This window comes from Macrobrachium rosenbergii, chromosome 27 (genome assembly GCF_040412425.1).
Source record: "Macrobrachium rosenbergii isolate ZJJX-2024 chromosome 27, ASM4041242v1, whole genome shotgun sequence".
Classification (NCBI taxonomy): domain Eukaryota; kingdom Metazoa; phylum Arthropoda; class Malacostraca; order Decapoda; family Palaemonidae; genus Macrobrachium; species Macrobrachium rosenbergii.
Genome location: NC_089767.1, coordinates 1,258,991 through 1,273,348, shown reverse-complemented (window position 1 = coordinate 1,273,348; position 14,358 = coordinate 1,258,991). Strand labels below are relative to the sequence as shown.

The 14,358-nt window shown below is 35.7% G+C and overlaps 1 protein-coding gene across 1 annotated transcript; it reads right to left on the bottom strand.

The window, feature by feature from the left end:
- Positions 1 to 4,008: 4,008 nt before the first annotated feature.
- Positions 4,009 to 11,296, bottom strand: LOC136853345 (uncharacterized). The gene is made up of 2 exons (XM_067128706.1): positions 11,271 to 11,296; positions 4,009 to 5,599 (listed from the first exon to the last, which is right to left on the bottom strand). The coding sequence occupies exons 1-2, from the start codon at positions 11,279 to 11,281 to the stop codon at positions 4,072 to 4,074; spliced, it is 1,539 nt and encodes a 512-aa protein (XP_066984807.1). The 5' UTR covers positions 11,282 to 11,296; the 3' UTR covers positions 4,009 to 4,071.
- Between the last annotated feature and the right edge of the window lie 3,062 nt (positions 11,297 to 14,358).

Genomic DNA, 14,358 nt, shown 5'->3' with positions numbered 1-14,358 from the left:
ATAAGGTCTTAACTTGATTGTCAAAACATATATAAGTGAACAAAAGGAACAGTATTATAGAATATTTATTATAAAAGGACCTCATTCAAACTAAAATGGTATCTAATGGAGTTTATTAAGAAAATTTTTATAAGCTTTCTTGGACAAACAGTCCACATTATGGAGCACAGCAATGAGCACACGCATAGTCCAGAGGCATATCCATGTGTGCTGGGTACTTTTAATCCTGTACAGCCAGCTCTTCCTTTCATCTTTCTCTTGACCAGTCTTTCTGATATGATCCCTGGTTCCAGATGTTGTTTTCAAACGTTCTCTTGCGTTTGTCTTCCTTGCTACCTGTGGAGTATACTGAGCATTTTTCTAGATATGCTGTCTTCTGGTGATTCGTTTCCGGCATTTAAAACATAACATGAACCTGATAGACGAATTATCCAAAATTAACGTAAAGACTGCAAATTAACATAAGTTTGATGTAACTTCCTGTTCACTAACGTGGCCAGTAAAGACGACGATGGAAATAATAAAAGAATATGGAGGAGGGTGTCTATACATGCGACATAGATCATGACGTTTTAATAAAAATGCTAACAGCGGACCCTCAGTGTTAATGTTTTCAGCCATGGTCGTTCAAAACCATTATATACAAAAAAATGGCGTGGCCATGGGTTCAAGTCTTTCACCAATTCTAGCCAATATCTTTATGGAATGGTTTTGAAAAGGAAGAGGTGGGGCAAAGTAAATAAAGGGAACTTAAATATCTACCAAAATGGGTAAGCAACTTTGGATGACATCTTGATCATTTACAAGGGAGAAAGGGAAGATCTACACAAGTTTCTAGAAAACATAAATAAACTAAATGAACACATCAAGTTCACATTAGAAGAAGAGAAGGAAGGAGAAATTCCTTTCTTGGATGTCCTAGTCAAGAGGGGGGGAGAATTTAAAATTCAAGGTATATAGGAAGAAGACACACACCAATTCATACAACATAGGTTCTCCAGTCATAGGAAAGAAATAAAAATAGGATTAATGACAGGGTTGCCATCAGGGCTTATAGGATTTGCAGTCCCGAATTTTTGGCCGAATAGTTGGATTACCTGAAGGAGAGTTTTTAGGAGATTAACTAAGTATTGGTGGGAAGGCACATATCAAAGCAAGGAAAAACTATTTTAAGGGAAAAAATTGAAAAGGAACATTTGGTAGGAAAGAAAATAATTACAGTTCAAGTTAACAACGAAAATTGCACCCATCAACAGGAAGCTAAATAATTTCAAATTGATAGGCAGCTATAAAAACACCATTAGAATAAAATAGTTAGAAACAAAAAGTCGGTAGAGGGGGAAGAGATTAGATTTTTACAGTTTTGTCTAGACTGTGAAGAAGGGTATTATGGCGAAACTGGCAAATCATGTAAAGAACCAGCAAACAACATCTGCAGAACATAAGGCATTATAATCAGGTCGGCAGTTGCCAAACACTGTTGGGAAAATGATCACAGAATAGACTGGGAAAATATGAGTTTTCTGTACAGGAACACCAACAAAACATCTAGACTGGTTGTAGAGAACGCCTTCATAACTTGCGCCAACAACACGATGGCTTTGGGGAAATATAAATGTAAATGAAGACAAAGCATATCTAGAAAAATCATATACTCCACAGTAGCAAGGAAACGTAAGAAAAAACGCAAGAGAATACCTAAAAAAACGGACATCTGGAACCAGGGATCAGAGAAAGACCAAGGTCAAGAGAGGGTGGAGGTCACACAGGAAGAGAGCTAGGCGATTATAGGATTAAAAGTACCCAGCACACAGATATAAATACAGCGGACTATGCACTTGCTCATTTTCACGGATAGATTGATAATGTGGACTGTTTGTCCAAGAAAGCTTGTAACTTTTTGAATAAAACTCCATTAGATACCATCCAGTTTGAATGAGGTCCTTTTAGTAATTCTACTAATGCACAGAACAATTGTGTATTGATAAAGTTAATATTATATATATATATATATATATATATACACAGTATATATATATATATGTATATACATATATAATAATTATATATATATATATATATATATATATATATATATGTATATATATATATATATATATATATATATATATATATATATATATATATATATATAATGGAACAGTGTACATATGTATGATATATATATACAAAGATATATTATATATATATATATATATATATATATAATACACACAGTGTATATATATATATATATATATATATATATATATATATATATATATATATATATATATATATATATATTATATTATATATATATATATATATGTTATGGAACATATTATCATATATATATATATATATATATATATATATTATATATATATACATATACATCAAAACTTGAATAATATTCTGGTTTTCATGTTTTGTTTTAGATGCATATTAATGCGGGTAAACCTGTATTACACTGAGGCAACACCATTTATTAGTCTAGCAAGCTCTGTTCATGATTTTCTGCAGTTTCTTGAGATGTCGTTGGGCAACTTTTAGTACACCGAGTTACAATAATCCAGAAGGTTTATGACACAGCTGATGACAAGGTTCTTAACACAACTGTCATCACGATATTTCCTCACAAACGCTATGTTCTTGAGATTGTATCCTGCAGCTTTTACTGTATTGTTAATTTGTGAGCTGTCAAATTACAATCCAAGTACACCCCGAGATTACGAATTAAGAACAAAAATATACTTGAGTAAATTGACTTTTAAACACTCTTTACTGTTGTGTGAACATTTGCAATGGATTTGATTGTATGAATATATTAAATAGGTCAACATGATCTGAAAACAGCAAGAAATAAGCTCCGGAGCTCTGAGATAGTCTGTAATTGAGAATGGGAACATACTTGACATTATCTCATGATGATTGGCATTCTCTCATGATTCAAATGCACCGATTTGCAAGTTTGCCTTCGTTGAATAAACACTGTGATCGCGCGTTTATTTGTTTTGTTAGGTCGGGCTTAGCCTGTTTGAACATTAGCTGCTGTATAAGTATGAAGAATGTTTCTTCGTTTGTTACTTCCCTGTGACGGGACATGCCGTCTCGTTCCTCCCTTATATTATGTTATGCTTTGCAGTTTTTCTTTGTATTGCGTTGCACCACATATGAATGACTCTGTTTCTGTCTGTTGACTTTCACTTGATAGTAACACAGGGGACTCGTAAGTTAGGATTGAAATTGTCTATTAATATTTTTATTTTTTCAGGAGGGGGTAAGAATTCACCGGGCACGGTTTTTCATAAGTTTAATCTTAACACTAACTATTTCACACGGCCAGCCACACTGGACTTAGAAATTTCTTGATGTTAAGAGAGGAGTGAGTGACACAATCCTACCCAATTTGGTTTTCAAGTAACTCTGGTTAAAAATTGATCAGAATGAACTCTGGACCTATGTTGAATAAAACTCCGCCTCCTTGAGGACGTCTACTTTACTCTTAATGGTTCAATCTTAACTCCCACTTTTGGCAAGGACAAATCAGGTCAATTTTGCTGACCTTTTGATTCCTCTAGCGCCTCCTTCCTTTCCCACATCTTGGAGGTTTGTTATGGTTAGTCTTCAATTTACTTGGTCCCATGGCTCATCATTTTAAACTATCAACATCTCTCTCTCTCTCTCTCTCTCTCTCTCTCTCTCTCTTTCATAATCCCGATCAGTGAATCTCATACTTATTCACTGCATAACATCACTCGGTCACCTACCTTCATTGACTACAATGCAAGTAGATAACCAACTCAACTTGACTATAGTCAATTACTTCAATTTCATAGTCAATAATTTCTATTAACAAGCAATAAATGCAAGAAATATTATAATGCATCATAGTGCTAACACAAACAACATAAGCATGAATTAATATCAAATACTCAAACTAAATGCAGAAAAATTATGGCAAAGTAAATATATCAAATGCCTATTACTCTCTGGTTATCAATCATAAATTGTAAAAAAAAAAAATCAATCATCAAATGTTCAAGTGCAAGTCAATGGTAAATGTTATTACTCTCTAGGAAGGATTCTGTCCATCATGTCCTTGATTATGGTAAGCTTATTCAGTATCAATTTCCTGACAATTATAAAAGAAATAAAAGCAAACAGTACCAAAAGAATGACATTTATGAATGACATAATAGGAGAAATCTCGGTCTTATATGTATGAAAGAAAGTATGAACCTCTTCTAGCTTTGTGAATGTCTCCAATTCCAGTTCTGAAAGTTGAAATTCGTTAATAACTGCAAACTGATGTACACTTTTACTGAAATTCAAACTGTATGTCGTGAAGACTGTAGGTTTGTAATACAAATTATGTAAAATAACCAATTCACAAGCAGATGAAAATGAGTGTACGTTAATGAAAACTACTTCTGTTTTGTTTGACTTACAGTCAATCTTAGCATTCAATCTGTTTGCTGAGAACACAAAAATTTCATCATCAATGATTTGAGCCTTGAAAGTTTCTGTAAACGGTATATATTTACAATGGTTCTTACCATTCTTGTTGTTTACAAGATCATCTAGGCAATGAAGAGCATTCAAGGGTTCATAGAAATTCACAATGTTACAAACATATACATCATCATTAAGCATGACACATTCCCTGAATTTATGTTCGGGAATTTCAGTCACTAGGAAAGAATCATGCTGCAAGGCAAAGTGTCGAACTGTTCCTTCTAGTACAATGGACTTATTATCTACTACCATTGGGAATGGATAGACTGATATCAATGAGTTGACGTCTGGATTGTTGAAAGGGATCACTAGTATGATTTGATTGGCTATCACTTTCACTGTTATCAGGCCATAATAGTCCACTATATTTTCTACTAGTGGCTTCAAGTGATTGTTCACAACACATTTCTGAATAATGGCTTCAATTTCACTAGGGGTTATCAGAAAAGGCGACAGCAGGTTTTTACCTGCCATCATGATTGCATTGAGTAATTCCTTGTATTCCAGAAGGAAATTACTTGTTTCTATGAGCAGTTGCTCCATCATTTCTGTTTGATGGATTCTAGCAATTTCTGATGAAACATTATGGAGGGCACTATTCACAAATTCTTTCAGCACTGTGATCATTTTCTGATTTTGATTGACATTTCCTATTACTTTATTATAGACAGTGCCCTGCTCAGAAGCCCAATTTTCAAGTTGTGCCACTCTTTCCTTTAGCCTTTCAACATTACCATCGGTCGCCACTCCAAAGAGATTGTGTAAAGCGACGCCTATAAAGGGTATGAGTGATCGCTTTACTACTTTCCTTGGCATAACACTATCGATGTCCCTCTGCAACTTGGAGAGCATGTCGTACAAATTTCTATCTTGGACACTTTGTAATCCTGCCTGTATCTGATTGCTCAGCTGGACTAACTGCTCTCTCTGATCGATAATGGAGTCCGTCTGGATCTTAACAATGGCTAGGTCCTGTATCATCTTAACCTTGCCATGCTCCTTGATGATGGCTCCCTTTCTTAGTTGTACGAGTGAGTTCACAATTTGACTCACTGCCAACCACCATACAATCCATTTGCTGAAATAATGTTATCAAGCAGTAAAAATCTTATCAACTACATTTGTTTACCATTGCACTTGCCATTACCTTCTTCTCAAATTATACCTTGGGGTCATTGAAGATTCTATTTTATTATCTATCTTATCTTTATTGGACAAATCTTTTAACTGGGTAGACGACCAAGGTTCTGAATGAACTACTTTAATGTGGTTCCAATGTACAATGGATTCTTTCAAGGTAATTTCATGCATTAACTTGAATTTATTCAACTTCAAAACTTCTAAAACTCTATATGGACCTCGAAATTTTGGTGATACTTTAATATTAGGTCCTTCAAGAACATGATTGAGTACATAAACTTGTTGTCCTACCTTTAACGAGGGTATGGTGGATCTGTTATTGTAATACTTACTAGATTTTTATGTAACTCCTTTAATCTAGCCCTGGTGACTTTAACGGTCTCGCACGCACGTCTTGTCTTCCAAGCAATATAGTCCTCGTAGTTGTACGTACGTCTGGGTGGTGCGGCATCATCCAAAAGTGAATTTGGCATTCTCTTTTGGTAGCCATACAATAGGAAATGAGGAGTTTTCTCCTATTGATTCATTTACTGTGTTGTTTAGAGTAAATTGTATGTCTTCGAGAGTCAAGTCCCAGTCTTCAGTGCTAGGGGTTACCAATGTTTTCAGAACATCCTTTATCTTGCGATTTGTTCTTTCTACTGCTCCATTTGAGCTTGGCTTATATGCTGTTATTTGACATTTCTGTATTTCATAAAAGTCACACAATTTCGTTAGAATGTCACTAGTAAATTCAGCAGCATTGTCTGAGAGCATAACTTGAGGACATGAATGTCTGGTTATAATTCTAGACTTAAAGGCTTCTGCCACCGTTGATGCTTCTCTGTTTGTAGTTGGAACAATTTCTACGTATCTGGTCAAATAGTCAATGAAAACTAAAATCTGTTTATTTCCTCTGATGGTGTTCGGGAATGGACCTAAGAAATCCATTGTGACTACTTGAAAAGGATTTAATTCTGAAGGATACATTTCCAGAGGAGCCTTGACGTTGACATTCCCCTTATGTATATTACATAGGGTACAATTCTGAACAAATCGAGTAGCATCTTCACTACATCGAGGCCAAAAATAGTTTCTAGTGATTGTTCTACATGTTTTCTTAATTCCAGGATGTCCTGATAACTTGTATGAATGGGTTAGTTCTAAAACGTCTTGTATTAGTGTATTAGGAATGTACAAACGTGAACAAGCATTTGGTTCGTCTGAAGTCTTGTACAATAACCCATCTATCAATTGAAACTCTGAATTTTTCTCACCTTGCAAGAGGTTACCAATTACTTCCTTTATTCTAGAATCCTTTTGTTGTTCTTGACGAACTTTGTCTAAATCTAAGTCTGTGATTTGACAACTGAAGGCGAAATTATGAGTGGTAATTTGTTTCTCGTTCTCTTCTTGTGATCTAGATAAGGCGTCAGCTAATGTGTTATATTTACCAGGTATGTATCTAAATTCTGGGGCAAATTCTAATACGCTAACGAACCATCTATTGAACTTCATATTATTGGTAAAAGCCCTTTTCTTGAAAAGATCACAAATGGGTTTATGATCTGTAAGAACATTAATTTTATGTCCTAGCAAAATGTGTCTAAATTTCTGTAATCCCCAGACTAATGCCAAACATTCCCTTTCTGTTGTACTGTAATTTCTTTCAGCTGCATTCAAAACTCTACTGGCATAGTATACAGTCCTCATCCTTGTTTTATCCTTTTGCATCAAGACGGCACCTAGTCCTGTACTTGAAGCATCACAGGCTAAGTAGAATTCCTTCTCGAAGTCTGGATAAACTAGGATAGGATCTGTTATCAACATATCCTTTAGTGTTTTGAACGCTGCTTCCTGTTCATCTTTCCACTCATAGCTAGCATCTTTCCTAGTTAACTCAGTTAATGGTTTTGCTATGGTAGCAAATCCCTTTATGAAAGGTCGATAATACCCTACCATACCTAGGAATCTTCTTAGTGCCTTCAAATTTCTTGGGGCTGGATAGTCTACAATAGCCTTAATCTTTCCTTCTTGCATTTTCAAACCATGTTCACTGATAACATGTCCTAGATATTCTAGAGATTTCTTCAGAAACTGACATTTCTTAATTTTTACCTTTAAACCGGCCTTTCTGAGCCTATCTAATACTAATTCTATTGTCTTGAAATGACTCTCTACATCCTTACTAGCAATTATTACATCATCAAGATAAACCGATACGTCTTCAACATCTCCCAAGATTTGCAGCATTAAACGTACAAACGTTAAAGGAGCTGAAGTAAGACCAAACGGCATTACCTCAAATTGCAAATGTTCTTTGTGAGTACTGAATGCCGTGAGATGCTTGGATTCTTCATCGAGAGGAACTTGCCAATATCCACTCAGTAAATCGAGGCTAGAAAAACCTTGGCACCTCCTAATTGAGCTAACATGTCATTAATGACTGGCATTGGCATTCGATCAGGGATGGTGTGGGAATTCAATTTACGGTAATCAATTACCATCCTCCATGTACCGTCTTTCTTTGGAACTAGCAGTAAAGGTGAATTATAAGGTGACTTAGAAGGAATTACAACTCCATCTTCCTTCATCTCTTCAACCATCTCGTCTACAATGGGTCTTTGACTTATTGGAAGTTTGTAGTTAGGTATATAAAAAGGTCTAGCACCATCTTCTATGACTATTTTGTGCTGCAGGACATCTGTCCTTCCTAACTTATCTCCTGTTACTGCTACAACACTCCTATATTTCTCTAATATCTGTATTAACCTGTCCCTACAATGAGGAAAATCTGTATTATTTACTTCCCTTCTAATTTAACTCTTGTGTCAGCTACAGAGACAAATGCTTTTTCACTTAGGGTTAGTAAAGGGTTAGTAATCACAGTTCCTTTACAGAATTCTATGCCGGCATGCAATTCTAGTCTCTTGTCAGAATAATTATACACATAAGTCGTACAATTTCCACCATTAAGTCTTACTAGGGAATTGTCCATTTTCACAAAGTCTGGTAAGTCTTCATTAACTAATAACACATCTGTATCACCTAGGTTTTTATCTGTTACAATTCTAAGACAAACCTTTGTCAGACCTTGTGGATGCAGTATAACGCTATTGTTTAATTTGAGTTTTACAAGATTATCATCGGCAGTACTAACTAAGCAGATCTCTTCTGCATTCTGTGCATCGGCAGTGTAACAGACATCAGTATCATCTGAACTTTCATCTTGTGGTATCACAGAACCTATCTCTGTCATTTTTAGGTTGCCTAACAGCAACACCTCATTGAGATACTTCTCTTCCGTATCTTCTCTTATTATTATGTGACTACAATCTATTAGCGTGTCAGGATCGTCAGGTTGGGAAAAAGAACTAAGTTCTTCGGAGGTATCTACTTGTCGTGCACTTGAGTTATCAGGTTCATACCTGCTATCTGAGAATTCCTCCTGAGTGGCTTCTAGGCTTTTAAAAGTAGTTTGTCTATCTTCTCCTATTTCTTCTATCATTGAATTTCTACCACTGTCCTACCAGGTTAGCATTAAATTCTATTTCTATCTGTTGGATGTCTACTTCTTCAGATGAGGCTGTCTCAGGTAAAGTGATCAAGTTTATCTGAAACTGTTCCTCTTCTTCAAGAGAGCAAACATTTCCTCTATCAATTTCCTTGATAGTTACTCTTCCATTGCTACAATCTAGTGCAATTCCACATCTTTTCATAGCCTGGAAGGAAAATAGAGCTTGAGCTGGAAAATATTTCTCTTCCAACACCACAAACTCTTCCCTGTATTTCTTATTTAGAATTTCTATCTCTAAATTGACATTGCCTATAGCCCTTATTTGCTTTCCAGCGATCCCCTTTATGGTCCTATAGGATTCTCTCATTTGGGAAAGCTCACAACCTATATGTTTTGTTAAAGTGCCTTTATCTATGATACTTACAGTACTGCCTGTATCCAACAATATGGAACTCAGTACACCTTCTAAGTGTACTTGTATGATAGGCAACTCTTCCTGACACGTATTAAAATTCTTTACAGAAAACACTATTTCATTACTTCGAGTAATGTCTGTTGGGGACACATCCTTATTCACTGTCACTATTTCTCTCTGTAAGGATGGACCTTTCTGCTGCACTCTCTGTGATTGTCACTGAGAATCCCCCTTGATTTGGGTTACTGGGGGAGGTATTTTGATTATTAGGCTGAGTACTTTGGTTATTTTGAGACCCTGAGAATTTCCTGTTTGTTGTACCAACAGTTTTGGATCAAATGTCCTGTCTTATTGCAATTCGAACACCATTTGTTTCTTCTACAATTCTGGGTTGTATGGTTGTTATAACCACAATTTCCACAACTTTGTCTCTGCCTATTGAACTGTGGCCTATTATTCCCTGAATTTTGGCCTTGACTAGCTCCCCTCTGTCCAGGAGTCCTGTTATTTCCACTGTTATTTCCATTAGTTCCAGTGGTATTCCCATTGTTACCTCTGTTTGGCGGCCTACCTTGATTGTTTCTATTTGATTGATTAAATCTCCTATTGTTGTTCCCACCATTTCTATCAAACGAATTTCTATTTCCCTGATACCTAGACCTAGCTTGCCCTGATTGGTTTCTATTCGACTGATTGCTATTATTTCTTGGGCTTCCATTAGCTACGGTTCCCGTAAAATCTGCACTACTACTTGATGAATTCTGTTTTACTTTCCTTTCTATGTACATCAAAGTTTGTACAATTCCATCATTTGGCTTCCTATCACAGTACTTCTTTAAGGCTACTCTTTCTTCCTTACCCAAAGCATCGTAGATTGGTCCTAAGGACATATATCTAAGTACCTTGGATATACTAGCTAAATCTGTTTCATCATCATCAAATTCATCCTTCCTTCCAACAACAATTCCTACAGCTTTCATATCTGTCGTCACTCTATCTATAGCTTCTTCTACTCTAGTGGCTAAAACTAAGTGATTACCCTCATATTTCTGATGATGGAAAGTTCCTATGTTGTACCATGGATCTTTCTGTGCTTCTGGTTGCCAAAACTGTAAGCACTGTTTCTTGAATTCGTTAAACAGAGTAATATTCCTAAAAAGTACTGAATGAAGAACTGTATGTGCATCACCATGTTCCATACTAACATACAAGAGTGCTTCATCTATTTTCTTTCTCTCATCTGTGATACCAGCAGCTGAAATTCTGCTTTCTGTGTCTGCTATCCATCGATTTACACCATATTCTTCTAATCTACTTTTATCTACATTACTTGGGTCTACCGTTCCACAAAATCTAGTGGCTTGGTTATTACGGTGGCTTGCGCCATGTTGTTATTTCTAGGTACAATGGAAGTTATTGGGTTAGTGGTTACAACTGAAGGGTTAGGCGCACTCGGTAAACTAAGTGGGGACCTTGACTACGAGAACGTCTGGGTCTAGTATTACTAGGATCAATTGGTCTAGAAAGTCGTTCAGGTACAGGTCTTAGGTTATATGGAGTCTGGTCTTCGCTTCTTGTCTGTTGCAGTCGGGAGATAACTTCGTCCAAAGTGTTATTCATATTAATTCATAAAATATTCAATGATTCCAAGAATGAAAAATTGAAAAAAAAAAATAAATTTGAGAATCAGGTACTTACTTCAATTGCATGTTTGCTGAGTTGACTGTATCCTCTATACAAAAAAAAATTCAAATTTTTCCTAACTTATTCCTTCATAGGACTCTCTCAATCTGAAAAAGTCTGATATTAGTATTTATGTATACAATTGTTTGGGTTCCACTGCAAAATGCTGCGCCAAGTGTATAACAAAAAAAATTATTATGATAGAATTATTTAAACAGAATTGTCTCTATCACCAAGTGAACGAAAATTTCTATTTCGTAAAAAAAATTACTAAATATGAGAAAAAACTTATTTCCTTCGTACAACAATAAGGAAATATTATTCAGAATATTATTCAAAAGAAAAATAATTTACTTAAATTATTTATGTAAAAAAAAATTATTTGCGCACTGCAGGGAAAAATAATTATATAAAAATTCCACGCACACAAAAAAAATTTTATTCACAGAGAAAAAAAATTTTAAACTATCAACATCGTCTCTCTCTCTCTCTTTCATAATCCCGATCAGTGAATCTCATACTTATTCACTGCATAACAATTATATACTCATGTTTTACACTGGGTTCGCGTTTTATCCGATAGCGTAAGCTTGCTTTCATTTCTGTGCGAATTGTAGACGTATACAATTTTGCAGTGACTTAAATATCCTTAAGTCTTAAAGTATAGTATAGACATATTTCATAATATTTTGTAAATAGACACATATTTCATATTTCTTAAAGTAAATTAAAGTAGTAGAGGTTGAAGTTAATGCTTGAATTGATTTTTTATTGGCCTACCAGTAAGCGTTAATTAAAAACGTTCATAGTTGTACTTGTTATAACCTTAGTTATCCATCGTGTTTCTTAATATTTTTCAGCTCAGGGCTATGAATATACAAAATACAAATACAAAGGTAATAATATGAATTGTCTCCGAAATATGGATTGTTTGGGTTTGGTTTATTTGTGATCAGGATTACTTAAAAACTTACTTGTGGATTTTTGTTTTTTAGAACGCTTTAACAAAAGTGGGGTTCGTCACTCGGAACCACTGATTAGATTTCGTTGATATGAAGGGGTCATTTTTAAGGGGGGGGAGGCTTGAGTGCTTACTCGTTTCAAATATTGCTGGCTTAAGAGCGAAATCACGTACACTTTGTTAAGTGAAACTTGTAAAGTAAGATATCAATGAGACATCCAAGTATAATATCTATGAATCATTGTACGAAAGCAATATTTGTATGCTCTCTATTCTAGATCTGTAATTTACACTCCCGGTCCCGCTGAGTCTACATTTCATACCCATTTCTTTCCAACTGTAGCCAACAGTAGAGGTAGGTGAAATACCACAAGGGCCTGGCCGTGTGCTTGATGAAGGGGGCCGGCAAATCCCCCTTGGCCAGGTCAGGGCATGGTGCTCTAAGTCAGGTTAGGTCCTTCCACTAATTTCTTGCATTGCTACACCCATGAAAATATTGATCAGCTATACCTCTGTATTGTCTCCATTTATTTTTTCATAAGCAGTTTTAGGTCCAAGCATGGCTAAAAGGGAACTAGTATTCTTGTATACCACAGTGTCTCATGTCCACCCATGCATCCAGAGTGATGTCTACAACCAAACTATGATTTTTCTCATCTTAAGAGTAAGGATTAGGCTGAAATGATAAACATCTCACCATTTATTTCTTCATAATGCACAAATTTTGCTGTTACTTAGCATTTCACAGTTAAGGCTGAACTACTTCGGCCTTAACTGATGACACAGTCTCCTTTCTCACTAAGCTCTTGAAGAGAGAGTTTAAGGTCTAGGCCTTGAATAAGATGGTTGCAGTGTTCCCTCGTTGTCTTTTGACTAAAAATTACATAGTGCAAGTTTGTTTATTGTCGTGGCAGTTATATAGTATTGTCCACAGCACTGTGAATTTTCATCTGTAGGGCCATTCAGCAAGGAGGCAGCAATGCACAGGCTAGCAATCCATGATTGAATACTTGGCATGATTTTCCAAGCAGACACGAACCTCAGTGTCCCCTGAATACATAATACTGAGTGTGGGGTTTGTGTGAGTGAGCTGCAAGATTTGCCATTGTGTAAGAACATAGTGGATAAGGGGACTCCATTGTCAACTGGAATGCAACTCGGAGGTGATTCTAGCTGTCATCATTCCTGCCTGGAAATTTCATTTGGTCTTCACAAGTGAATCATCGCAGTTAGAAAGTGGGTGCTAGGTGACTATAGATGTTCAAGAACAAGGTACAGACTAAGAGACCCTTTCTCCAATAATAACAATTGCACAAATGGAGATGTCTTTGAAATTTTCATCATTTATTCATTCACACTTGGAGGAGAAGCTTCAAATTTTCTGCTGGAAAATTACTTGTCTTTTTTATTAACTGCAGAAAATATTTTGAATTGTACTATTTATCTTTTAAATATTTAACTTGTTGGTTTTCTCTGTTACATTGCAGAAACCAAGTACATATCCATTCTTTTAAAGTAGTTCTGCCTCTCAATATTCAAAAGACTCTTGGATGTTTCATCTCGAAACAGGTTATAGAGGTCATCGTTGGTTTTGTTTAGTGGTGCCATTTCCAAAATGCTTTTCTTTCGCCATGGAAGGATGACACTGAGAAGGTGTGTTGTGTCGTCTTGTTCCAACGCCTTGAAAGTCTTGATCTCAATGACTACCTTTGCTCTTTTGAGGATGATGAGGGTTCGCATAGACTGCTGCCACAAGGGAGTTAGTTTCCGGACTGGATGTTCACTATCAAATCCTGAACAGTCCAGTATCCATGAACATAGCAAAAAATGTAAAGTTCCCATTAAATATGACAATTTCATTATCGTGGGTCAAAACTCCAGCCTAAACGAATTATTGATCCTCGAGAGTCTCTTCATTAAACAGCTTGTTCCACAGTTGAACACCCAGTCCACCTCCACGCCCTTGTCCCTTCTACCTTTCTTAACCTGTTGTTTTTGTTTACATTCTTTTAGTTTTCGTTTATCTCTTGCCATGATAGGTCCACCTCCAGTGCTCCTCAAATATTTCTTAACTGTAATTTTTTGGTATTTTTTTTTTTTGTATTTTTATCTGAACTTTTAATCAACATATGTGCTTTTAAT